Source organism: Macrotis lagotis, chromosome 6 (assembly GCF_037893015.1).
Source record: "Macrotis lagotis isolate mMagLag1 chromosome 6, bilby.v1.9.chrom.fasta, whole genome shotgun sequence".
Lineage (NCBI taxonomy): Eukaryota > Metazoa > Chordata > Mammalia > Peramelemorphia > Peramelidae > Macrotis > Macrotis lagotis.
The window spans coordinates 184,139,580-184,165,666 of NC_133663.1; the positions used below are offsets into that span (position 1 = coordinate 184,139,580).

Sequence of the window (26,087 nt, forward strand, 5' to 3'; positions counted from 1 at the left end):
ACAAAAACCCTTAACACTATAATGAAGGAAATAACAGAAGAGAATGTAGAACTTTTGAATATGGAAAATGAAAAACCAATCAAAAGAATTCACAGATCATCTCTAGGAAAAAAAAACTCAAAAGGATACAAAGGCCAAGAATCACATTGGTTAAAATTAACAGCTTAATTCAAAAATAACAAGTTTTACAAGCACTCAAGGATTGTTGCTTTGTTTTCTATACTCAAAAATTCTAGGAATTTTTTTTTTTACATTATTTGGTATTTCTGCTTAACTGCTGTGGGCAATCTATAATCCTTAAGTTGTCTTTGCACATACTTTCAGTGACTTTTATTTTTGTTATTCCAGATTGTTTTTCACTGAAGTATATATTTATATGACAAATTTCTAGTTCTCTCATTTACATCTTTGGAGACAAACTAATGCAGATCCATTTTTTCTTTTCTTTCTTTTTTTTTTGCTCTGCAAATTATTTTTCTTGTGAAGGTTTTAGAAGTTGTAATTTTTTTTTATCTAAGTGGATGGTTTTTTTCTTCTTTGGAATCATTCTGTAATACCTTCTTCTATGCTTTCCTGGGACTTCAAAGGTTTCTCACTAACTATTGGTTCAATTTCATTTGTCATTTAATATATATTTAGAGAAGTATGTAATATTTTTTTTATATTTTAAAACTCACCCTGCCTGTTAGCTTTAGTGTCTTCTATTTTGACATTTTCTTCTTGAAATCTTTGGTGGTTTTAACCTTTAAACATATATTTATGTATATGAATGTATACATACACACACACACACACACACACACACACACACACACTCATATTCATCTACAATATGTATGCATGTATATATGTATAAAGGTTAGACTCATCAGATAGATAGAGTTACATGTGTACATCCCTCTGTCTCTCACTTTCTGATTTTAACTTTAATGGTAATTTAAAATCTCCTAAAAGGAGTAATTACATGAAAACTGAAGTAGAGCCTCAAAGCAGAGAAACTGAATTTCCAAGAGGGCTATATGAATATTTAGAATAAGATTATAGGTATCTCATAGCAAACTTGCTTTAGGATTGCACTTCTCAATTTTTTTAAGGTAATATTCCACAGCTTTCTAAATCCTCCTTAGCAGTTTTCAAAGAACTTTGTACTTTAAACCTTTATCATCCTGTCATCTATTTTTCAAAGAAAATATGTTTGCTAATAACTAAGGTAGTTTTCTGGATTATCTTCTTCTTGTGACCATTTTACATTTATAGATTTCTCTAAGAAATGGTCATTTCTTGTCACTTTTCTCTTGAATTAGAGATCCCTACTTTCCTGGAAAGGTTTCTGGTAAAGTAGATTTATACAGAAATCTCTAAATTGTAATTTGTATCAGATCATCAATGATGTTTAAGATGTAATAACTTATAGGACAACTTTGGTTTTAAAAATCACTAGCTGGTTTACCATAGAGAATTTGATCATGCTGAAATTGTCTGTTAGGGAACATGGTTAAAACTAATAGTCTAAATGAAATTTGGAGAGCAGGGCTTTTGATGGTGCATATTAACCCATTACCACAAATAGAGTTAATTTTTTGGAAGGAAGCACACTATGCTTAAGCTTTTTGGAGACAGCTAGATGTATAACTCCTACTTACTAACACTTAGCTTTCTAGTCCCTTAACCAAATCACTTAATCTCTGCTGGAAAAGGAAATGGCAAAAGACTCCAGTATTTTTGTCAAGAAAATCCCTTGGACAGAATAGGTGTGCTATTGCCCACAGGGTCACAGTGATTCAGAGAAAACTAAAACAAGACTTAAACTCAATTCTTTTTTTTTTTTTTTTTAGGTTTTTGCAAGGCAAATGGGGTTAAGAGGCTTGCCTGAGGCCACACAGCTAGGTAATTATTAAGTGTCTGAGGCCGGATTTGAACTCAGGTACTGCTGACTCCAAGGCTAGTGTTCTATTCACTGTGCCACCTAGCCGCCCAATCAATTCTAATGGTTCATAATATAAATTAGTTCAATTTGAATTACTTTCAAATTTTTATAATGGAAACATATAAACAAATTTTGAATAATACAGGAACATCAATATATGAATATATGTAAACAAATAATTCTACAAGAATATTTGCAAGTTCCTCCCTGGTAATTGAAACAATAAATAACATTTAAATATAAAATAAATTCTCAAGGATTTTTTTTGTTCCTTTCTTTCATTTTTCATAATGTACAATTTTGGATTGCTGAAATAAAATGCACCATTAGGAGATTTCTCGGAACATAGTCCAGTTAAACAAATGAATACATTTCATTTATTTTTACTTTTATTTTTACTCATCAAATCAATATGTACTAGTCCAAAGGCCAAGGGTCTAAAAATAAATTGAGACAGCTAAAGGAAAACAAGTGGGATTATAATGCAACTTAATGGCATCTTTTCTCTGTATTACTTTGCCTACCTTGCTTAATTTTCATCAAATAAAACCTGAAAATGGTCACAATTCATCAACATGAAGGAGTAGGTGGGAATAAATAAGTGATATTGGTCAATGTCATTGAGGTTAAACTAACTTTTTAAAATATCACACAAGGGAGCATCTAACAGCTTTTAAAACACTGCTCTTAAAAAAAACCCATAAATGTCTTAGGATTTAACTTACAACAATCCTGAATTTATAAGTATCTAGTAGGAGCAGGCATTATGGTGAGCTGCTGGGAATATAAAGACAAAGATAAGATAATATTCACCCTTCAGGAAGTTTACATTCCACTGGAGAAAACTACATTGACAGATAAAATACAAGATAACTAAAAAAATAAATACAAAGGTGTTTTGTTGTTGTTATTGTTTTGTGAGAGTGAAGTGGTAGGAGGACTGACAAGACCCACCTTGAAGGAATCTAGGGATTCCAAGAGGAAGAAATTAGGGAGAAAATTCAGCATTGAGTACAGTCTGTGTAAAGTTGAGACAAGAACTGAAATGTTATGCAGGTAATAATAGCTAGCAAGCCACACTTGGCTAGAGTATAAGATCTATGAAGGAAAGTAATATGTAATCATACTGGAAAGAAAAGATGGATTTAGATAATTATGATTAAATGACAGAGTATGTTTACATTTTATCTGAAGGACAATGAGCCACTAAAGCTTCTTGACCAGGAAAGTTACTGTCAGATTGTAATTTAGGAATTTCAATCTGGAAGGAAGGAGAACAAATTGGAGAAGGGGGATCATGGTTGTGTGTGGGATAAAGTTTTGAGATTTCTTTAGTAAAATATTATAGATTGAATTTGGTTAATTTTGTGCCCCTCCTCCCTTGACAAAGCAAACTTCTGAGATATTATTGACTTCATCTTATCTGTTGATGTCTGGAGAACCATTCAATTCCTGGGACTAAAGAGATAATCTGGTTTCAGTTTGAATTTTATGTTCTTTTCCCTAGGTTAGTTTGCTTTGTTTGAATTCTATGCCCCTTTCCCTAGGGTAGTTTTTGTGTTTAGATTGTAAGACCACATTCCTCATTAATGAGGGTGGGTCAGTTGGGGGGGGGGGGGATCAAGTTAGGATAAATGGGATTCTTGGGCCTTTTGCTTTTGCCTCAATCTCTCTAATTCATAAAGCCTTCCTCTTCATACCTTGAGAGATCTCCTAAATTTATTTAAGTGGCATCTGTCCCACACAGTTTGGGTGCTTGTCACCCGGATAGCATGCCCTTGGAGACCTCAGCTTCTCAGGATTGGCAAAGCAGCACTGCTGCCACAAATTCTGGTAGTTTGTCATTTTCTGGGAAGCCTTGGTTTCCCCCTCTGTGCAAATGACCCTAAACTGAGAGACTCGATCAGAAGAGAACAGCAAATCCAAGGCAGGAACCTGATGTCAGTGAGGACAAAGAACAGTCTTTAAACCTCTATGCATAGAGAGCCAAAAAAACCCCGATAAGCCTAGACCTTGGAATCTGAGGGCACTAGATTCCTGGAGGGTCCATTTGGGTGACTGAGGGTTGGGGGTGACCCCTTCCCATTTGGGCGTAAGGGATTTGGATCTAAGGGCACTTGATCCTGAGAGGTCTCTGTCAATATTTAAAATGGGAAGGACCCTGTCCTAAGCCTTCCCCCATGGCAAATCAGGTAAATAAGACTAAAATATAAAGGAAAAGTAAGAAGAAAATGATTAAGTATTGTAATGAATTTGGTCTGCCTTTGGGAGGGAGAGCCCTCTCTGCATTCCTGAGAATTCGGGAATTTGCCATTGGCCTGTGTTTTGAAATTCAGTTTGGAAAATTCTGTTGCATTTTGTGTGATCTGTGTATGTGCCTCATCTGTCTTTATGTGTTTAGAATGTCTATTTACTTGTGTGATTTGTTAAACAGGGAAAGGGGGAGTTTGCAAGTTCCCCTAAAGAGTTCCTTGGGTAGCTTCATTTTGTTTTGGATTTTTAGGCAGTATTTATCTAACTCTCTGGCTCTTCCCTTGAGCCTGCTTTCTGCCTGTGTTACAATTGATAATATGATACCTCCCTACTCACTCCTAGGTTGTCTCTTGAGCACTTAAAGAGGGATTTCTATTTTGATTAATAAAGAATGGATGGGGCAGCTAGGATTATGGAGGCCAAACTCAAAAATCAAACTTTGCCAGTGTTGTTGGCAATAGCTTTGCACAGGATAATCTTGAGCATATATACCACCCAAATAACTCCAGATTTGCAAAGAGTGGTGACATTGGAATGTATTCCTCTGTTGGAGAGGCAAGGAAGAAAAGCTGAAGTTGTCCCAGTTCTCCATGATTCTGTGGTGCTAGAATGTTTTCCCCCCACTCTCTTTTAGAAAAAGGAGTAAGAGAGAGAGAAAATTACTTCAGGAAGAATTAGTAAAATAAATGTTCAAAGGGCTCTTATTTTGAAATAAAAAGAAACAGGAAAGAGATAGTGAATATTATCATAGAAAGAAATGCTATTTTAATTTGAAAAAAAAGACTTTTAGAGAGTCAGGTTAATCCTAAAGTATATAATGTGGTTACCAAGCTATGCTAGTATAGGGGAAACTAAATAGTTAATCTATTCCCAGAATGATATGGTAACAAAGCTTCAGGAGTTTATCAGTTTAGATTCTGGTAATGCTGGTTATTATAGAAAATTATGGGACATGTAAGGATTTAAGAATAGAAGATCAACTGCCCCCCACCGAAGGATTGTCCCTCTATAAAAGTTATTCAGCTTTACTCTTCCAGGGTTTTAGCAGTTATAATCAACAAATGATAACTATTAAAAGCTGGGGATGGAATCAAATCTCTGGTTTATATAGCTGTATAAGCTATGTGATTCTAGTTCAGAATAGTATGAATTAAAGTCAAGAGGAGCTAATGAAAAGGAATTAAGTATGGAAATGGGTTGAAGCATGTAGACAGAAGGTTTGAGCAGGTTTGACTTTATATACCACAGATGGACTTTTGGGAACTTTGTAAAGTGGCTTACAAATCATTGTAAGAGGAGAAGAAAGTAGTTGTACAACAACCCCCCACACACACACGTGGAAATCAGTCCCTTGATCACTGAGTCGGTGGCAGCTGTGCAGAATTAAGGGAGGGGAGGGGGTTTCTTAAAGAAAAAAGCCATGGTTTGGGGAGAGTTTAGAAGAGTTTAAGAGAAGAAAGAACCTTTAAGGGGAAGACTGAGAAGTTTTAGGAGGAAAGATTTTTTATCCTTAGGAGTGTCTGGGAAAGAGTCCATGCTTTCTCCCTGGGTTGGGGGAAGGGGTGGTGGGCTGGACACGTTGTGGTCTCAATCCCATCCACCATCTTGTTAAGACTTGAACCTTAGACCAAATCCACCTGAGAGCCCACCCTCCTGTGGAGGGAGAAGGGATAGACAAGAGAGAAACCTTAAAGAGAAAGTGATACCTCCATAGGTGGGATAGGTGATTGGAAAAAAATAATCTAAGATCCAGGGGTTAAGAGACTCCTTTATTGAAAGGAAATCACATTTAATCAATATCTGCTGGCCACGTGGCCTGAGTGATGATTCGCATTGTTTCTAAAGGTTCTGAACTAGAGTTTTGGGAAGTGCGCTGAGGGTTTTAAAAGTGCGATACTGGTGTTGTGCCATTCTGACAAAATTTGTACAGAATGGGAGGAATTAAATAACCTAGATTGTTAAATTAGTTTGGGATTAAACTGTTTTAACACTATTGTAACTTTTGCAAGGAGTTTGGGATTTTAAAACTCTTGTAACACCTTTGGGTTAAGAAAAGTGGTACTGGGTTAAACTAAGAAGAGAAATACCTAGGTTATCAGGGATGTATACTGATTTCTTTTGGGGGAAAAAAACTAATTGGTTTTAATGTTGAATAATGCTGACAATCGTATTTTTATTTTGGATAGAGCTTTTGGAATGTGAGTGCTGAATTCTCTGTATAAGATACTCTAAAGTTTTTATCAAACTTAACTTGGGAAGTTAGTTGAGTTGTAATTACATTGGGGTTTTAAATGTGTCATGTATGAGATTGTATTCTGAGAATTTGGGTAAAGAGATAAAAGTGTAAAGAACATGGGATATTCATTCTGCTCTTGTTCTAATGGAACTGAGATGTTTAAATAAGAATTTTATGACTAATGTATATTAACAATATCTGTTTAATTTTAAAGAAGTCAAGAATGTGGACTTCTCTCTTACTGCAGACAGCTGATGGGGGCTCTGAGCAAATTGCAATGGTGGGCCTTATTGTAAGGTAACTTATTGATGAATAAGATGTTTTTATCAGTTATGTGATTCTTTTGTAACCTTGAGATTATATTTGCAATATTTAGCTATCTATTGTGAATATGTTATTTAAATACTATATTGTTAAAGCCTGGGACTTAATGTGAAGGGCAATAAGGAAAATATGAAAAATTATGACCCTTTCTGGGATAGATCAGTGGGTTCATGAATAATGTAATAATGGAAGAATTGATTTGTACAATCTAGTAATTTGTGTGTTATTCTGTTACTCTTATTGCTGTTCTGTTATAATAAAATTAATAACGTATGTTGGAAATTTAAAGCTACCTAAGATGTTTTAATGGTTTTAAAGAATTCTGAAAAGTAATTTGTATGTTAGGGGGCAGCTGGGTGGTGCAGTGGTTAGAGCACTGGCCCTGGAGTCAGGAGACCTGGGTTCAGATACTTAGTGATTTTCTAGCTGTGTGACCTTGGGCAAGTCACTTAACCCCAAAAAGTTTCTAACTAACTAACTAACTAACTAACTAACTATATATATATATATGTATATGTATATATAAATTGGGAATATTTTATATATATATATATATACATATATATGTATATATATATATATATATATATATATATATATATATATATATATATATATTCCAATGCAGTAGTTGTTTGCTTTGGAGTAAAAGCACTTTATAATATAGGAAAGATAAACACAAGATAATTTGATATTTCTCTGTGCAGTCTCCTGGACAAAGGAGGCATGTATTTGTTGTAAGATACAACAGACTAGAAGGAGGTTTTTCTAGCCAAGGGGAATCTGATATGTCATCTTTATATAGAGATGGAGTAGATATGATTTCAGACAAAGGGATGTCACTAGTAAGAGGTAGGAGACAGGCCTGTAGGGCCGGTCATAGTTAGAATACCTGGTTTTAGGCAAAGACCCAAGAAGGATAATCCAAGCTTTAGGTAGGGGGTTTCATTAATTGGGATTCCATTAAGATTATAATTGGAATTTAGTGAATTGCATTCACTGGAAGTTCTAACTAGGTAAAACAACTATTTTAGATCACAGGATTTTTAATTGATTTTCTCTTATGCCAGATACCAGGATGGTCAACAAAAAGAAATGCTACTGGGTAAATGTCATGTTCTTGGAGCCAAGGAAGCCAATGGGTCAAGGATGTTAGGTGACAGGGGTGGGCAGCCAAAGGGATGGCTTCTCAGTATGGCTGAAGTTGGATCCCTTTGACTTGATTTCCCCAAAATGACATTTGGATAATATCTCACCTGGAAGAATAAATCTGACCTAAGACATTTGACTTACCCATGTGACCTGCCTGGAAACTGACATTTAATACTTATACTGTAAAGGAATTTTCCTTTAATGTCCTGGATCTTTATAGTTACTAAGCAAACTAAAAGGTTTTAGGTGAATTGGATCTAATAGCCAGAGATAGGTTAGGTGTCTGGCTCTGACACCTGCTATCAGCTACATGCTAAGATAGGAATTAAATTTCCTTAGAATTTGTGTTAGAGGGGATATTTAGGTAAGGAGAAGAATGGGAAATTCTTAGGATAATTAGAGTTTCAAATTCTAGTTTAAGGAATGTGAGTTAGATAAATACACCAGGAAAAGGAAAATATGGGAATATTTGGGAAAAAAATCATTTTGATTAAGGATGTTAGAGTCATTGTAATGGGAACAAAGGTTAAAATTGTTTTATTTTAAACCAGATGTTGGGTACTCTTAGAACAAAGATGACTGTTGAATGTATGTTACAAGCTTGTGAGTTTGCTCATGTAGTAAAATACTAATGGAAGTTAAAAGTGTTCAAAGTGAAGTATGTGTGTCAATATGGCAGTAAGGCAAAATGTAAATTGTAATAAGCTCCAAAATCTCATTGTTTTCTGATGGAAGACATGTGTTTTTAACTGAATTAAGATGTTAAGCAGTTTCTTTGCCAGAAGACAAGTAGTCACCAGAGCTGGAGAGGACTTTTTGGAACAGATTCAGAGGATGCTGAAGGACATTGGATGCCTCCAAGGGAGAAGAGAAGAGAGGAGAGACACTGAATAAGTTCCATCTCTACCATCTCTCACCTATGTGTACATTGTTTATCTGTAACTTCTCCTTGACACCCCTACTTATGCCCTTCTCCTTATGGAAAGGAAGAGGGGGAGGCAGGGTGAAAATGTTCTCCATTGAGAGAGAGAGAGATTAGTGGGTGGTAGTACCCCTGGGTCTGCCCTAGATTCTCAGTCCCTGATCAGAGGTGCACTGTGGTACAGGGTTCTGAACCAGAGGAGAGAAACACCAGTGACATATGACTGAGGGTGACTATTGTTTATAACTGACTGGCCAGGATATTTGCCTGGGGAGTAGAATATGTCTGAATATGTCCAGAAGCAGGGTGCATATATTCTGGATTGTACAACTTATAGATAGGTGGCCTCAGACTCATGTGAGATTAATGATGGTACCTGGATCCTTTGTAAAGATGTGCAAACTGGGGCATTTATTAAGGGAAACTGATTATGAGTTAGTATGGGTTTGCAAGGAAAGTGCGGGAATGGCCATTTGCAAGAAAAATAATTTAAGGAACATCACTAGGTATATTAGCTATTCTTGGGGTTAATCAAATGACGCAAAATCAGGAATTTAGTTCGATCAATTTTGGAGCCAGGAAGACCTTTCTAAAGACTTTGGTATAAAAACTTGCAGTGGAAGGAGGTACAACAACTTTGGAAATGTAGCTACTATCATGATGATTATAGGGCTTATCTAAAAGGGTCCCTGGGAAGTAAGGAGGTGATCAGGGAGTTATTTAAATTTAAGGGCCAACTCAGAAATGTGAAGAAATCTCATCAAAATAAAAGAGGAGGGATTGTGTGGGATAAAATTTTGAGATTTCTTCAGTAAAATATTATAGATTGAATTTGGTTAACTTTGTGCCCCTCCTCCCTTGACAAAGCAAACTTCTGGGATATTGTTGAAGAGTCAACTGACTTCATCTTATCTGTGGGATGTCTGGAGAACAATTCAATTCCTGGGACTAAAGAGATAATCTAGTTTCAGGTTGAATTTTATGTTCTTTTCCCTAGTTTGCTTTGTTTGAATTCTATGCCCCTTTCCCTAGGGTAGTAGATTGTAAAACCACATTCCTCATTAACAGGGTGGGTCAGTGGGCGGGGGGGGGGGGGGGGGGGGGGGGGGAAATAGAGTTAGGATAAATGGCATTCTTGGGCCTTTTGCTTTTGCAAAACAAATAAAGCCTTCTCTTCATACCTTGAGAGATCTCCTAAATTTAAGTGGCATTTGTCCCAGTTGCAAGGAGACCCATTAAAAAGCTACTACTTTGGGGGCAGCTAGGTGGCATAGTGGATAAAGCACCGGCCTTGGAGTCAGGAGTCCCTGGGCTCAAATCTGGTCTCAGACACTTAATAATTACCTAGCTGTGTAGCCTTGGATAAGCCACTTAACCCCATTCACCTTGCAAAAAAAAAAAAAACAAAGCTACTACTATAATTCAGATGAGAGGTGATGAAAGTTTGAATTAGGGTATTTATGGTACTACAAAGAGTAAAGGGGGTAGCTGCAACAAACATGGATGCAGAATTCAGATTTGGCAACTTGTTTAATATATGGAGTAGAAGAGAGTGAAGAGTCAAGGATGATTCCTAGGTTGTAATTGCGGGCTCCTTGAAGAATGATGTTGCACTTGTTAGAAAGAGGGAAAACGTTAAGGTGGGTTCAATGGAAAATAGAATGACTTTGGTTTGTGATATATTTATTCTGAGATGTGCTGGAATTCAAGATGAAATAATATAGCCAATAAGCAGTTGGCAATGTGGGAATGGAATACAGAGTGAAGATCATATGTGTAGATTTGGTAATTATCTAGTAATAGTAGTCCTTTGTAATCAAAGAGGATGACATCATATAAATGGTGGCATGGCTTGAACATGACATTTTTTACAGAGAGGGGAAAGATGTGCAGAGACAGTCTTCTCACTGCTTTTTCTAGAACCATCTCACTCCATGGTCTGATTTGATAGGAAACAGGACTTCTGGTGATGGCCTGGATGTTGTGGGATACTTGGCCTTTTTGAATTTGGATTCCCTATCACAGTGAGGCACCACAGCACTGGGCAACATAATACATCCAAGTTTGCATGGCTTTTCCCTCTCAGACCTGCAATCACAGTCCACCTCCAGAAACCAAAGACTCTGGCTTTCTGGTAGTTGCCCGGCAGGTCATAGGAATAACATTCCTAGATTGCTAGCTGACATTGTTTATGTTTGGAATTACGATGGCTTATGGCCAACAAAAAATTGTTGAATCCATGAAAGCCAATGAAATGACTTGGAGAAAGTGAGTCAAGAAAATAGAGTCCTGGCTATAGTTCTGGAATACACCATTGCATAGAGGGTGGGATATGGATGATAATTCTACAAAGGAGGAGATGGATCAGACAGAGAGTATCAAAGAGGGAAGGTTCTGAAGTGTTAAGTGTTAAAGAGATTAAGCAAAATAGATATTGAGAAAAGGCCACTGGATCAAAAAGAGATCACTGTGACATTGGAACAGATTTAATTAAGTGATGTGGTTGAAGCCAATTTGCCAGATTTCTCTTTAAGAATATTGTGATGAAAGGGATTAGACACTGGAAGAAGGAAATGGTAGGTTCAAAGAAAAAGGCAACATTAAGCAATCAGTTTAAAAGAAGAAATTGAAAACCTTTGGAGAACAACATTGACCAAGAAAGGTTCATGTATGCCAAAATACTTTTATGAGCACTTTTTGTTGTGGTACAGAAGTAGATGCTCAAGAGTTTTTTTTTTACATGAAGGGTTTTTACTATGACAAAGACATCATACAATTTTTATGATCTTGGCCTTTCTTTCTTGTCTTTATACAAGGTCAGAAGAGAAACATTTGCAACTTTTACAACCTTGAAGTGGACTCCAGGAATATCACCAACGGCATGACCTTTGTTTGACCAAATCCAGCAACTAAAACTTCATCATTTTCCTCAATAAAATTCAAGCAGCCATCATTGGGAACAAAGGCAGTGATTTTTTTGCCATTCTTAATCAACTGGATTCTCACACACTTCCTGATGGCAGAATTGGGCTGCTTGGCTTCTATACCAAGTTTTTCCAAGGCAATCCCTTTGGCATGAGATGCTCCTCCAAATGGGTTGGCCTTCAAGGCAGTGCCCAAATGTGCTTTCTTATATTGTTTGTCATGCCATTTTTGGTCTCTCCTGTGGCTGCGGAGCTTCCTAGCAGTATGAAGACCATGGCACTTACCCATGCTGCTGCTGTCCAGGCCAAGAGAACAGAGAGAAGGGCTCAAGAGTTTTTAAAATGACTTCATACATTAAGGAATATGAGGTGCTTTAAGAAATAGTAAATGGGGCAGCTAAGTGGTGCAGTGGATAGAGCACCGGCCCTGTAGTCAGGAGGACCTGAGTTCAAATTCGGCCTCAGACACTTAATAATTGCCTAGCCATGTGACCTTGGGCAAGCCACTTAATCCCATTTGCTTTGCAAAATCTAAAAAAAATAGTAAATGTGAAATGTAAAGAGAAGCATGAACTTAGATGATCTGATGGAGAGTGAAGTAGAGCCATTAACACAAAATACAAAGATATAACACTATAAATGGAAAAACAACCCTAATAAATGCTAACTTAAATGTGAAATTTTAAGAACCAAATTTGACAACAAAAAAGAACTAGGAGAAGACACCTTTCTCAACTCTTGCTGGGTTGGTGATCCACAGACATGTAACATTGGATATATAATTTTTTTTGTTCAATGCATTTTTTGACTACTTTTACTCAATTTTCTTCTTTTAAAATATTTTTGTTGCTGGGGGTCTCTGCTGGGAAGAAGGAAAGGGGGGGAATACAGGCAATGTTAAAAAAGATCTAAGATTTTTTTAAGGTAAAAAAATTAGGGAAGAAAGGATGATTAAAGGCAAAAATGTCATAAGATCAAAGACACAAGTTGGAGTTGGATTTGATGTTGATAAGGAGATTACTTTAACATAAAACAAAAAAGGGAAAAAATGAGAAATGACTGTTGAGGTGATCTGAAGAGTGACAAGGGAGCTTTTAATAGATGGCCTCCATTTTTTTTTACCAAAGTATAAAGCTACTGTGGAGAGAATGACAGTATCTAATAAGGGAAGAATAAAAAGATTAAAAGGAAGTTGTGAAGACCCAGTTGAATTGAATAACAAATTTATAATGGATAATTGTATGGTTTCCAACTGCAGGGTAGATGGTGGAATCATCTGTTCAAAAAGAATGAACAGGAATTGTAGGACAATGGGACAAAGGAGTTCAAGGGTGTGGAACAGGGCAAAGGCTACAAGAGTCAAAATTTGGAAGGATGAAGAGCAATGGATGATACTATGTTTATATTTTATCCATATTTTGGTGGTTTAAAGAATTCATTCTCTGTTATTTTTATAACTATTATCAAATTAGAATTATCATGCCTTCATATTAATTCTATTAAGAATTTAGTTATGTTTTGGCAGAAATTGTGAAGCTTCATTCTCTAATTCAAATTCCTAACTGCAAGGAATTTGGAATAGACAAGATGGGAACAATGAAATGGATCTAAGTGAGAAACTGCTGAATTTCATTCTTCTTTCTACATATAAACTTTCATATGATCTCATTTCCTGACTTTGGAGAAGAAATAATAATAAGACATTGAATAATATTTTAAATCTAACCCCTTCTGCTCTCCTCCTCATAAAGTATAAATTTTTTTGAACAAGTCAAGAAATAGAGACGCAGGTGAAAGATAATTGTATTTTAATTTTTCTAAACTTTTATGTATGGAACATAATAAATGGAGATTTAAATGACTTGATATAATGACATTTTTACAAAAAAAGAAACCTCTAAGAGTAATATATAAATATTTACAATGAAAAAATAGGCAAGCCAAAAGGATCTTCATTATATGAATCAATTTCTTTCTAATACACATCAGAATTTTGAACACAAAATGCTTCAATCACATCTTAACTATGTTTACATAACTTCATCTGATAATTTGAGAACTAAAACTTTAATTGTTTAAGTATTTTTTGTTTGATGTCAATTCTATTAGTATTTTTCTATATTTTTGCATATGAGTTTTTGAAGTTACCTGAAATAGTAAATCAAATATAAAAATGTAAACTTTGAAGCAGGAAACGAAACAAATGTATGTAAAGTTAATGTATCAAGATACAAAGGTTCTCACACAGGCAAGTACATTACAACATTAAAATCAGTATAATAAAACACTTCATGTATTTTCTTGGTAAGGACAATATGGATCTGCCTGATTATTTACAAGTACTGTCTCTAAAGAGAATGGTCAAAAAAATCACATCCCACTTTAACTCAATATCCCACCACATGTTTTCTTTAAAAGAAATTATGATTTTTGAAATGATGAATATAAATAAAAGTACGGTGCTTAGAAAGCTCCAAAGAAATGTGACATTCTTTAAATATGAAGTTTCAAAAAAATAAATTGGAATTGTGCAAACCAATCTATTTAACTTAGTAATATAACAAATATATTCAGTTCCAATCTATAAACAAGATTTGCTTTTTATATTTCTACCAAGATTCCACATATTCACAAGTCTGAAGTACTTATGGGCAAAGCTGCAGTCCATTTGATTTTCATTCTTAAGTGTGGATTTTTATGTCCAACAAAATATTTAACATCCTTATAAGATTCAATAGATGGTGTTGGAATTTGTTCACATATGGGAACTTCGTCGCCCTCTAGTGCCCAAAGACATTCGAAGTCTTGGTTCTCTTGCTTTATAATGTTCATTGAAATCCAATCTAAAGCTAAGAAACCGAAGACTCTCATCAGAACTTGTTGTCAGTAACACCAAAAACTGCTGTACAATACCCTGGAGGAAAAATAAGAAAGAATAAATTAGATTCAGTATTTAAAAAACAAAAGTAAAAACTAAAAACCCCTTAACAAACCTCAAAACTTATGTCTAAAGTTGCAATTTTTTTAGTTTATATTCCAGATCAAATAAAATCAAAATAGATCATAACAATTGCATCTTGAAAGTCAACACTGAGAAAAATGAGTTTCAGCCAACTCTTTTATCCCTTCTGCATAACCTTAAATTCAGCAACAGTTAACAGTAAGCTAGGGAAATGTAGGAAAACAACAATGAACAAGTGAATGAGGTGAAACATAATTTAGTAATTCAAAAATTCTGAATATAATTTTTTTAAAAAAGGATCTCATAGGAGGTTATCAGAAATAATCTATTGCATATAACTGGAACTTAGTAAATATTTTTTTAATGAATACTTTAGAAGCTACTGTACTTACTTCAGTATTTCAAGGATGTGACATTTTTGACAGAAAGTATTTCTTTCACCAATGCAACATAGAAATCCAATTTACTTTTCCAGAACTGACATGGTCAAAAAATTTACCATTTTTTCACCAAATTAGTGGCAAACCCCTCCAAAATTAGCTAGACTTGTTCATAGACAAAATATGTGTGAACTGTCTCTGGGCCTATATTCAAAATGTTTCCAACATGGTAAAATCTGTCCAAGTAATTCTGTGCCAGAATTGTGTCTGACAATTTAGGTCACCATGAGATACTAGAGGAAAATTTTAAATTCTACTTACTCTGTTTATAGCTTTATAATTAGTGAAGAAGTATCTCAAACAAATAGAAGTAATAAAAATGTATATCAAACAATTAACTTCAAATTACATGAACAATGACTTTCAATCAATTACACATATCCTTTAACCAATTGCACATATCCACCGAACAAATATTTATTCAGTATATACTAAATGAAAGGAACTGTTAACTAAAACTAAACCTAAATCCTTGAAAAAGAGGGAAAACAAACATTAAATATTAACATTAAAGAGACTCAAGTTAATAAGATGTACAGTTTGTAAAATTTTAGATTTCCATCATTACTATTAAATTTTTTATGGAACAAAGAAGTACTTTAAGAAATCCCTAGATACATACCATCAAGATGAATAAACTTATAGACACCTATCTGCCTAGAGCAGGAGTGAGGAACCTTTTTTCTACCAAGGATCATTTGGATGGTTATAACATCATTTGCAAGCTCTATTTGGTCGAACATTTAATTAATTCACTCCTAAAAAGTTCCAAGATTTATTGAATTTCAAGTCCTGTCTGCAGTAGCCTTGGCCCCTGTGCTAGAAGTTCCCCACCTCTGGGCTACAGCATGCCTTGTTCCCCTAATTCTTGAACTGCTCTAATTCTAATTCCCTTAGAATAAGTGTCATCTGAAAAAAAAAGAATGGACTACAGTCTTCATCAACCATAGCTCTCTTTAAAACTTGACATTCATATCCTTTTCACTTTTGATATAAAAAGTAAGTCTTGAAACTAAACATATTTTAGGATGTTTACAAAACTAATCAATGTGTGTAGGTAAAACTAATCTGAAGCAAAAATGAATCACTATGCACACACATATATGCATTTATTTATTGATCACCTAACTACAACGATTAAATAAAAAAGAGTTATTGAGATACAAATAAGACCAAGGCATGGTCTCTGGCCTCATGAAATTTATGGGCTAACAGGAAAAAAATTTATCAAGGGTACCTACCACCTTCCTTCTAATCCTCAACTCTTTATTCTTCACAACCCAAAGCCTATAACTTATCAAGTTTTGTCCATCCTAGCTCTACCAGTCTCAAATCTATCATTATCTCAAATCTATTCAATCTAAAACTAACCAAGGTTTTATAGCCTTACAACGTCTCAGCTAGACAACTGTGATAGCCTCTTAATTATTCTCTCTTAACTTATCTCTTCTCTCCAATCCAGATTCCATATTAACTGCTAAATTGATATTCCTAAAGCTGTCGTGCCATGTGTCATGCCACTACAGTACTCACGAAACTTCAGGATAAAAATAAACTTCTGTTTGGTATTTGAAAGCCCTCACAATGGGGCTCCAGATTTACTTTGCTTCCAGCTCTTAACACATTCTAGTTCTGGCCAAACAGAGCTACTTGCTGTCTCCTGCACCTGTCTACTCCTGCACTTTTGTATAGGCACCCCGCCCCCGCAAAAACTCACCTCCAGTATTCTTTCCCACATTCCCTTGTTTGCTACCTCCAGGATTATTGGGAGGACCAAATCAGATAATATTTGTAAAGTACTTACAGTAGAGGCTTAATAAGTGCTTCTTCCCTTCACTCAGCCCCTCACTCATCAGTGCATGTTACTCCCCCCACCCAGAGGCACTTAGCTCCCTGAAGTTAGGAACTGTGTTTGTCCACCTCTGTATTCCCAGCACCCAATACAGTTCCTTCATACAACAGATGCTTAATAAATGCTTGTTGAATGAAAGTGAAATCTAATAAGTTCAATAAAGGAGGAGGGGCAATGCCAGGACATTCTCCACAAGTGATTTGGGAAGGAAAGCTTCAAGATGTACTTGAACTGAGTCAGTGAAGGAGATGAAAGGAGAACATTCCAATCATTGAGAATCACATGAACAAAAAATGTAAAGGCAGAAAAAACTTGACATATTCAAGAAAAGGTACAGTATCTAGCTGAACAGAGGTGGAGACTCCTTAGAGGGTCAAGGCATTCAGCAATGTTTTCAAAAGGTAGATTAATAAATAAACTATATTCTTTTTAAATAGCATATTTATTTATTTTTTAGTTTTTGCAAGGCAATGGGGTTAAGAGATTTGCCCAAGATCACACAGCTAGGTAATTATTGAGTGTCTGAGGCCAGATTTCAACTCAGGTCCTCCTGACTCCAGGGCTGATGCTCTATCCACTGTGCTACCTAGCTGCCCCCAAATAGCTTTTTTTTAAAGATGAACTGTAACTGTCAAATATTTACTACAGGACAATAAGTGAAAATAATTCTTCACTACTACTGTGTTATGTACCTGGTAAAAATGTGTCAATATTCGCAACTGGGAACACATTTTTGGTATGGATTCTTCAAATTCTTTAATTCTCTTTTCTTCCTCTTCTTCATCTGCTGCTGTGATTCCCCACTGACCCTGTAAAATACAACATTCTAAATTTCACTGAAAATTATAATAATGTCAAACATAAAAAATCCTATGCTCAGCAATTTTGAAATTACACAATAAGTTTCATATTATTTCAAACGTTCCACAAAACAAGTATTTGCCCTTCAAAGAAATGATATATCCCAATAACAGTTCCAAATACTTATAGAAATCTTTCTTTGAAATTGCCATTATAGTTTTTATTAGCCATATGAAAATCCCCCTTTATGAATCAGCCACACTGATTTTTTGCTTTGTTTTGTTTTTGCAAGGTAATGGGGTTAAGTGACTTGCCCAAGATCACAAAGCTAAGTAATTATTAAGTGTCTGCGATTTGAACTCAGGTCCTGTTGACTACAAAGCTGGTAGTCTATCCACTGTGCCAACTAGATGCCCCTCATACTGACTTTTTTGACCAAAAATCTTATTCAACTTCATCATCTACCTTATTAACCAAGTCTACCTCTATGAATGACTTTTTTCCAAAACCACATCTACCTCTTAAGGGTAATAATTTATCTCTCATGAAAAAAATGTAAAATATATGCCAGAGACTTTAAAGGCAGTCCCAGAAGAGGAGTTCTCCAGTGTTTTGAGCAGTGATTGTATCATTGAAACAAATCTATATGTATTAGTTTTCATCCCCCACTTCCAAGGTAACATTACTTTGAAGCACTCATTTAGACATATTCTGTTATACTATCTTAAAAAATAAATAAAATTACTCTATGTTATCATTGTATACCCAATTACTAACTTCTTAAAGCTGGATGGGACATCAAAGGGCATCTAACCCAATACTTTCATGTTATAAAGGAAAGGAGGTTGAAGGAAATTCAATGAATGAGTGAATGAAAAAGGATTTATTAAGTACTTTTACTCAAGAGCTCACCTTCTAATGTGGGGAACCACATAAACATTAGGTTTCAGCTTTAAGTAGAATGGAAAGGTCTAGTAGTCCTTAGGATGCAGTGGCAAAACAGGTTAAGTGTTTTCTTCAGTGTCATTTCCATTAATCAAACCATTTCTTTTGTTGAACCATTTGGTTTTGAGTCACTTGGCACATGTTAACTCCATCTCTCTATGAAGTTTGTTTTAACTAGATTGGTCTACCTGTCCCAGCTATTATTATTCATCCTTCACTGTTGACAAGGACCAAGGACATCACAAGCTATTTCTTAACTTGTACAAGAATTGCATTTAAGTGAGGCAGAATTACAAAATCTCACTATTTCCAAGTCATCAAAGGTCATTGGCAGGACAAAATTTAGGATAACAGGAGAACACTGCCAGGGCTACAGTGAATGGTCATAATGTCTTTGATGTCTGATCAAGTTCTAAGTACTCTAAAGGGCCTGCTTCAACTGCCTTCATGGGACACTGGAACAAATTTTCCTCATCTACCCATTCCACTAGGGAAAGTCTTCACATATTTGGGCTAGAAATTCCTCTAAGGCACTGATGGGTTTGAGGTCTGTCAGTAACCCTCAACCCAGTTTAGTCTATCTTTTTTAAGATGGTTTACCCAGGGGGAAACTAGTTGGCACAGTGTATGGAGCACTGGCCCTGGAGACAGAAGTACCTAAGTTCAAATATGGCCTCAGACACTTAATAAATACCTAGTTGTGTGTGTGACCTTGGGCAGGTCACTTAATCCCACTGCCTTTCAAAAACTATTTTAAAAAGTATCTTTCATCATAAATCCTTCAAAGTTTTCTTAAATTATTGTATTGCTGAGAAAAGCTAAGTTATTCATAATCGCTCATCTCACAATCCTCTGAACAATGTTCTCCTGGTTCTGTTCACTTCACTTTTGCATCAGTTCATCTTAAATCTTTCCACATTTTTCTTTTTCTTCCACAATTACATGGTAAGATAGTTTTCAACATTTATCCTCTTGGAAGCTGCTGAGTTTCACATTTTTTTACCATCTTCCCCTTCCTTCCCCCTGGCAATAAACAACACAATATAGGTTGTACATGTACAATCATGCTTAACATATTTCCATATTAGGCATATTGTGAAAGAAGAATTAGAACTAAGGAGAAAAAAGATCATGAGAGAGAAAAGAAATAAAATCAAAAATTTTATTTCCCTTCATGCTATCTTTCCCCAATGGTACTTTTCATTCTCCTTTTCCCTTATCCCTCCCTCACCATTGTTTTGCTTCTGATTGTTGCCTGCCTGGAACTGTCTTTTCCCCTTTCCCCTCCTATTTCCCTGTAGGGTAGAATAAATGTCTAAACCCAATTGGGAATGATTATCATTCCCTATTTGAGCCAAATCTGCTGAAAGATTTACTTGTGCTTCTTCATGTGGTGCCAATATCTTCTAATGTCTCCCCTTCTTCTCCCAGTATAATCCTTTATTTATATCTTAATTGTTTAAATACCTATCTTGTACCACCACCCTCTGTCAAAGTATACTCCTTTCAAATATCCTGACAGAAATACAATTCTCAAGAGCCATAAGTATTATCCCTATCAAGATCAATTTGCATCCACACCTTTTGTTCAAGTATACTCCCTTCAACTGTCCCAATAGAAAGGCACCCCCTGGTGAGCTAAAGCAAATCATCACAACATGATTAATTCATAACCACATTCTGTCTAATGATGTTCCTTTCAACTGGCCAAAGAGAAATAGAATTTTCCAGAATTAAAGCTATTGTTTTCCCATGTAGTCTTATTGACATTTTTCTTAAGTCTTTTTGACTTTTTTTCTTCCTTTTCATTTACTTTTTAATGCATCTCTTGAGTTTTGTTGTTGAAGATCAAATTTTCTATTCAGTTCTGGTCTTTTTAGCAGTTATGTTTGAAAGTCCTCAACATTGCTTAAAATCCACCTTTTCCCCTGAAAGAATATGCTGAATTTTGCAGGGTAGTTGATTCTTGGTAGTAATCCAAGAAATATCATATCCTAGGCTTTCTAATAAGCTGATGAGCCCTGGATAATTGTGACTGTGGCTCCCAGTTATTTAAATTGTTTCTTTTTTGGCAGTTTACAGTACTTTCTCTTTTAGGTGAGAATTCTGAGATTTGGCTACAATATTCCTTGGAATTTTTGATTTTGCAATTTCTTTCTGGGGGTGATCGAAAAATTCTTTTAAAGATTATTTTGTCTTCTTGTTCCAGGATGTTGGGGCAGTTTTCCATGATAATTTCCTGCAAAATATTGTCCAGGCTCTTTTTCTGATTGTTGTTTTTAGATAGACCAATAATTCATAAATTATCTCTTCTGGATTTATTTTCCAGGCTGCTTGTTTTTCCTAAGAGATACTTTACATTTTCTTCTATTTTTTCAGTCTTTGGTTTGGTTGATGGAATTTTGGAGTCTCAGAGAGAGTCATTAATTTCCATTATTCCAATTCTAATTTTTAGGGTTTTGTTTTCTTCAATTAAGCTTCATGTTTTCTTTTCCAAATGATTAATTTTATTTTAGAGTAGTTGATTTCTTTTTCCATTGATCAATTTTAATTTTAATATTGTTTTCTTTGATCAATTTTTAATACTTTATAATGACTCATTTCTTTTCTCCATTTTCTTCTTCTCTTCTTTAGTTTTTAAAATTCTTTTTGAGTTCTTCCAAGAGGGTTTTTGGGATTTGAGACCAATTCAAAAATTCCTCTGAGATTTCACATGTAGGCATTTTGTCATATTTTTCTTCTTCTGAGATGATCCCTATTAAAATAATAGCTTATTGTAGTTAGCACTTTCGTTGTTTTGCCTATTTTGATAGTTGGGCAAAAGGGCACAGTTCCAAGTTCTTTGTGTTGGGGCCAGGGGTATGGTTCCTGGTTTTCCATTTGCCCATGAAATCTTAAAAGCTAGTTGTTTGTTCCCTGCCTAAGGGTAGACTCAGTTCCACTTGTTGTACCAGTATTCTTGGAACTTAAACTTTGTCTTCCAAGATGAATGCAGGCCTGCTGCACCAATGTTCTTGCTGAGCTCAGACATGAGCTGCACTGTGGCTAAGATTTCCAGCTCTCCCATCTACCCTTTTACCCAAGACAGACAGACCATTACTAAATTTCCTCCGCCATATCTTGAATCAATAACTTGTTTCATTCTGGGGTTTTTTTGTGGGTTCTGTTGATTTAGGTTCTGTTTAGAAGCTTAATTTAAAGTTGTTTTGCGAAAAGCTCCAGAAGATTCCTCCAGAATCACCTTTCTTTTCATTCCACCATGCTGACTCCTACCTGTGTTCTTTTAAGTGTGTTAACTGATACTTCCAACTAATTTATTCTTTTAAAAAATGTGAGACCAAATGATAAAAACAGTTGTGACTAAGCTTGGCCTCAAAGAAGATAAATAAGAATTCGTGTTTCTCCTTTCTTTACTGTGGGTATGGAATATTTTAAGAGTCAACTAGGAATTTTCTTTTATAATCCTGTTAGCTTTTTTTATTTAATATTTATTCTCATTTTGTACAAATAATTTTTTTGCATTAATAAAATATTCTTGTTTAAGAGTAAACAAAATACCCCTCCCCCCATAAATATAGACTTGCTTGAGCGATAAAGGTGAGAGAAAAAAATTACAATTAAAAAATAATAGTAATAATTGTAGGTATGGCCAGGTGGCGCAATGGATGGAGCACCAACCCTGGAGCCATGAGCACCCGAGCCCACATCTGGCCCTGTACACCCAACAATCACCCATCCATGTGACATGCAAGCCACCCGAACCCCACTGCCCTGCAAACCCCCCCCAAAGGAAAAAAAAAGACCCAAAATAAAATAAAATAGTAGGGGTGGCTGGGTGGTGGACAGAGCATTGGTCCTTGAGCCAGGAGCACCCAGTTTCAAATCCGGCCTCAGACACCCAACAATCACCCTGCTATGCGGCCCCAGGGAGGCCACCCAGTCCCATCTGCCCAGCACCCCCCCCCAAATAATAATAATAAAAAATGGGCTTGAGTCTTTGTTCCAACACCAAAACTCTGTCACAGGTGGATCACATTCTTTATGATAAGTCCATGGCAAAAGTTACTTCCATATTTTTCCACCGTTGCCATTGCTGATCACAACTCCCTCCTTTGGTATTTCTCCACTACCATGTACTATATTTTCTCTCTCCTTTGGCTGTGATTCTGCTGTAGGGTCGCTGAGTGGCACAGCAGACAGACCCCTGGCTCTGGGGCCAAGAGGCCCCGAGCCCCCATACCACCCCTTAGGCCCAGCATCCACCTAGCCCTAGGGTCCCGGATAGGCCATCCAATCCCAGCCCCTTGCAAGAAGTAAAAAAGAAAATGTGTTATATCTGACCACTCTCCCCCCAAGGTCCATCCTCTCCTCCTTCATTCACATCCCCACCCCTTCCCCGTCACCCCCCTCTCCTTCTTACTCCAGATGCCTATACCCCATTGAGTATATATGCTGTTTCCTCTCCTAGCCACCTCTGATGAGAGCGAAGATTCCCTCATTCCCCCTTGCCTTCCCCCCCTTCCATATCAATGCAATAGCTCGCTGTAGTAAAAAAAATCTTATTATATGAAATATCTTGGCCTATTCCCCCTCTCCTTTTTCTTTCTCCCATTACATTTCCCTTTTTTCCTATTGACTCCATTTTTACACCATATTTTATCTTCAAATTCAGCATTCTCCTGTGCTTCAACTATAAAAGCTCCCTCTACCTGCTCTATTAACTGAGAAAGTTCATATGAGTATTATTAGTGTCATTTTTCTATGCAGGAATACATGCAGTTCATCATCATTAAGTCCCTCATATTTTCCCCCTTTCCTCCAATCTCTATGCTTCACTTGAGTCCTGTATCTGGAGATCAAACCTTCTGTTCAGCTCTGGCCATTCCAACAGGAACATTTGAAATTCCCCCGGTTCATTGAAAGTCCATCTTTTTCCCTGGAAGAGGACATTCAGCCTTGCTGAGTAGTTGATTCTCAGTTGCATTCTAAGCTCTTTTGCCTTTCGGTTATTATATTTCAAGCCCTACGAGCTTCCAATGTAGTTGCTGCCAAGTCCTGTGTGATCCTGACTGAAGCTCCATGATATCTGAACTGTGTGCTTTTGGCTGCTTGTAATATTTTCTCTTTGACATGGGAGTTCTGGAATTTGGCTATAATATTCCTAGGGGTTGGTTTTTTGGGATCTCTTTCTCAGGGGGATCGGTGGATTCTCTCCATTTCTATTTTGCCTTCTGCTTCTAGAATATCAGGGCAATTTTCCTGTAGTAATTCTTTGAAAATGATGTCAAGGCTCTTTTCCTGATCATGACTTTCAGGTATTCTAATAATTTTTAAATTATCTTTCCTAAGTCTGTTTTCCATATCAGTTGTTTTTTCAATGAGATATTTCACATTTTCTTCTAATTTTTCATTTTTTTGGTTTTAAAGTATTGATTCCTGATTTCAGGTAAATTCATCAATCTCCCTGAATTCTATTCTTTGTCTGAAGAATTTGTTCTCCTCAGAGAGTTTTCTCATCTCTTTTTCCATCTGGCCAATTTTGCTTTTTAAAGCATTCTTCTCCTCAATAACTTTTTGAACTGTTTTATCCATTTGACCTAAGCTGGTTTTTAGCATGCTATCTTCTCAGCATTTTTTTTTGATCTCCTTGACTAAGCTACTGACTTCATTTTCATTTTTTTTCCTGCATCTCTCTCATTTCTTTTCCCAGTTTATTCTAACTCCCTCATTTAATTTTCAGTCTTTTTTGAGCTCTGTCATAGCCTGAGCCCAATTTCTGTTTTTCTTGGAGTCTTTAGATGCAGGAACTCGTGCTTCCTCATCTTCAGACTGAGTATTTTGATCCTTCTTGGGTTCATATGCAAAATATTTCTCAATGGTGTTCCTCTTTTTTTCTCTGCTTGCTCATTTTCCCAGCTTGAGCCTGTTTTGGGGGTGCTTCCTGAGCTTTCGGGACACTCCCACAAGAGTCTCAGTGTGTGAGGCTCTGTCCTCTCTCCTGGTCTGTGAATGACCATATGCACCCCCTTCTGCCACAGGGCTGGGGGGGGGGGGGGGCTGCTGTTCTATGGAGAGGCCTAGACTGCCATCAGGATCTGAATGTGGTCAGAGCCCCAGAGTCCTGTTCCAGGGACAGAGCTCTGCAGTCTCTCTCTTCATTCCCCTCCCTAGGTTCAATGGGCTCATGCCCTGGGGGCTCCAGCTTACCAGCTCCGCCTGCCTGCTTCTGTTTCTGGATCTTGGCTTCCCTAACTCAGGGAAAATTTTTTTTTAATTAAATTTTCTATCAGAATATTTCCTCTATCACTACCTTAATTCTAATTTCCAATGGCAGCTTTTGAATCGAAAAGGTATTCTATAAAAATGTCACCATTCCTATACTAGATGAAGAGTCTTCTTCCCAAGTTCTTCAAGGCTTTTTTTTCCTGATTCAAATATCTCCAAAGTATAATACTCATAACACAACACTTAACATAAATTAGTTTATATTGTTCTTGTAATTGGAGGGATACCTTACCAGAAGACTACAATGCCCAGGTAAAGCAGGTGTATAGAATTTGAAATTCTGATAAATTTATAATATCATCAGAAACATCTGCACTCTCCATTACCTCAGGGAAGCAAACAGAAAATGCTGGGAGTAGCCACCAAATTGAGTTCAATGCATGTCAATATTCAAAAACAATAAATGTATTTGTAAAAGCAATTACCCTTACATTATTATAGCATTGTACTGCTATAATGCTTAACAAGGAACTGATTTAACAAGACATGTTGAATAGTTATAAACTATTATGGTAGCAATCTGTGTGAACTGCAATTAACTTTAACTATGTTAATAAGCTCCTCAAACCAGCAAATTCAATGAGATTGATAATAATTTGACAACATTCTTTTCCTATATAAGTTGAATTAAGTCCTCTCTGGTTCTAGTCTATTAGGACTACAGTATACCTGAAAGAATAGAGGCTTTTGATTCTGAAGATTTGGGTTTGAATTCCACCCCTGTATTTACTGCCACAGGGTAGTTTTGGTTAACTCACCTTATCATTCTGAGTCTCAGTATTTTTTTATCAGTAAAATAAAGGGATTCAATTCAAGTTAATTCAACAATTATTTATTAAATTTGGACCAGAAAGATTTAAGCTAAAAAGCACTGAACTACATGATTTCTAAGGTCAGGCTCCAGTCTTATAATCATAAGCTGCATTACAAAATAATCCAAGTACAAAAAGCCCAACTATACTCCTGGCAGAATAATTTTCTATCTTCTTTGAAATAAAATAAGTTACCAGGCTTTCAAGGGATCACATAAACAATTTTCAAAAGAAGTAATGCACACTATCAAC

At 36.0% G+C, this 26,087-nt stretch overlaps 1 protein-coding gene and 1 pseudogene across 1 annotated transcript in view; both read right to left on the minus strand.

The window, feature by feature from the left end:
* Positions 1-11,517: 11,517 nt before the first annotated feature.
* Positions 11,518-12,247, minus strand: LOC141491940 (small ribosomal subunit protein uS12-like; annotated as a pseudogene).
* Positions 12,248-13,560: 1,313 nt separating this feature from the next.
* Positions 13,561-26,087, minus strand: part of TUBGCP3 (tubulin gamma complex component 3) — a 142,301-nt gene continuing 129,774 nt past the window's right edge. Inside the window, exons 21-22 of the mRNA XM_074192056.1 lie at positions 17,685-17,801; positions 13,561-14,652 (exon numbers count right to left, since the gene is read on the minus strand). Coding sequence (XP_074048157.1) covers positions 14,494-14,652; positions 17,685-17,801 — 276 coding nt within the window. The 3' untranslated portion in view covers positions 13,561-14,493. The remainder of the gene's footprint in view (positions 14,653-17,684; positions 17,802-26,087) is intronic.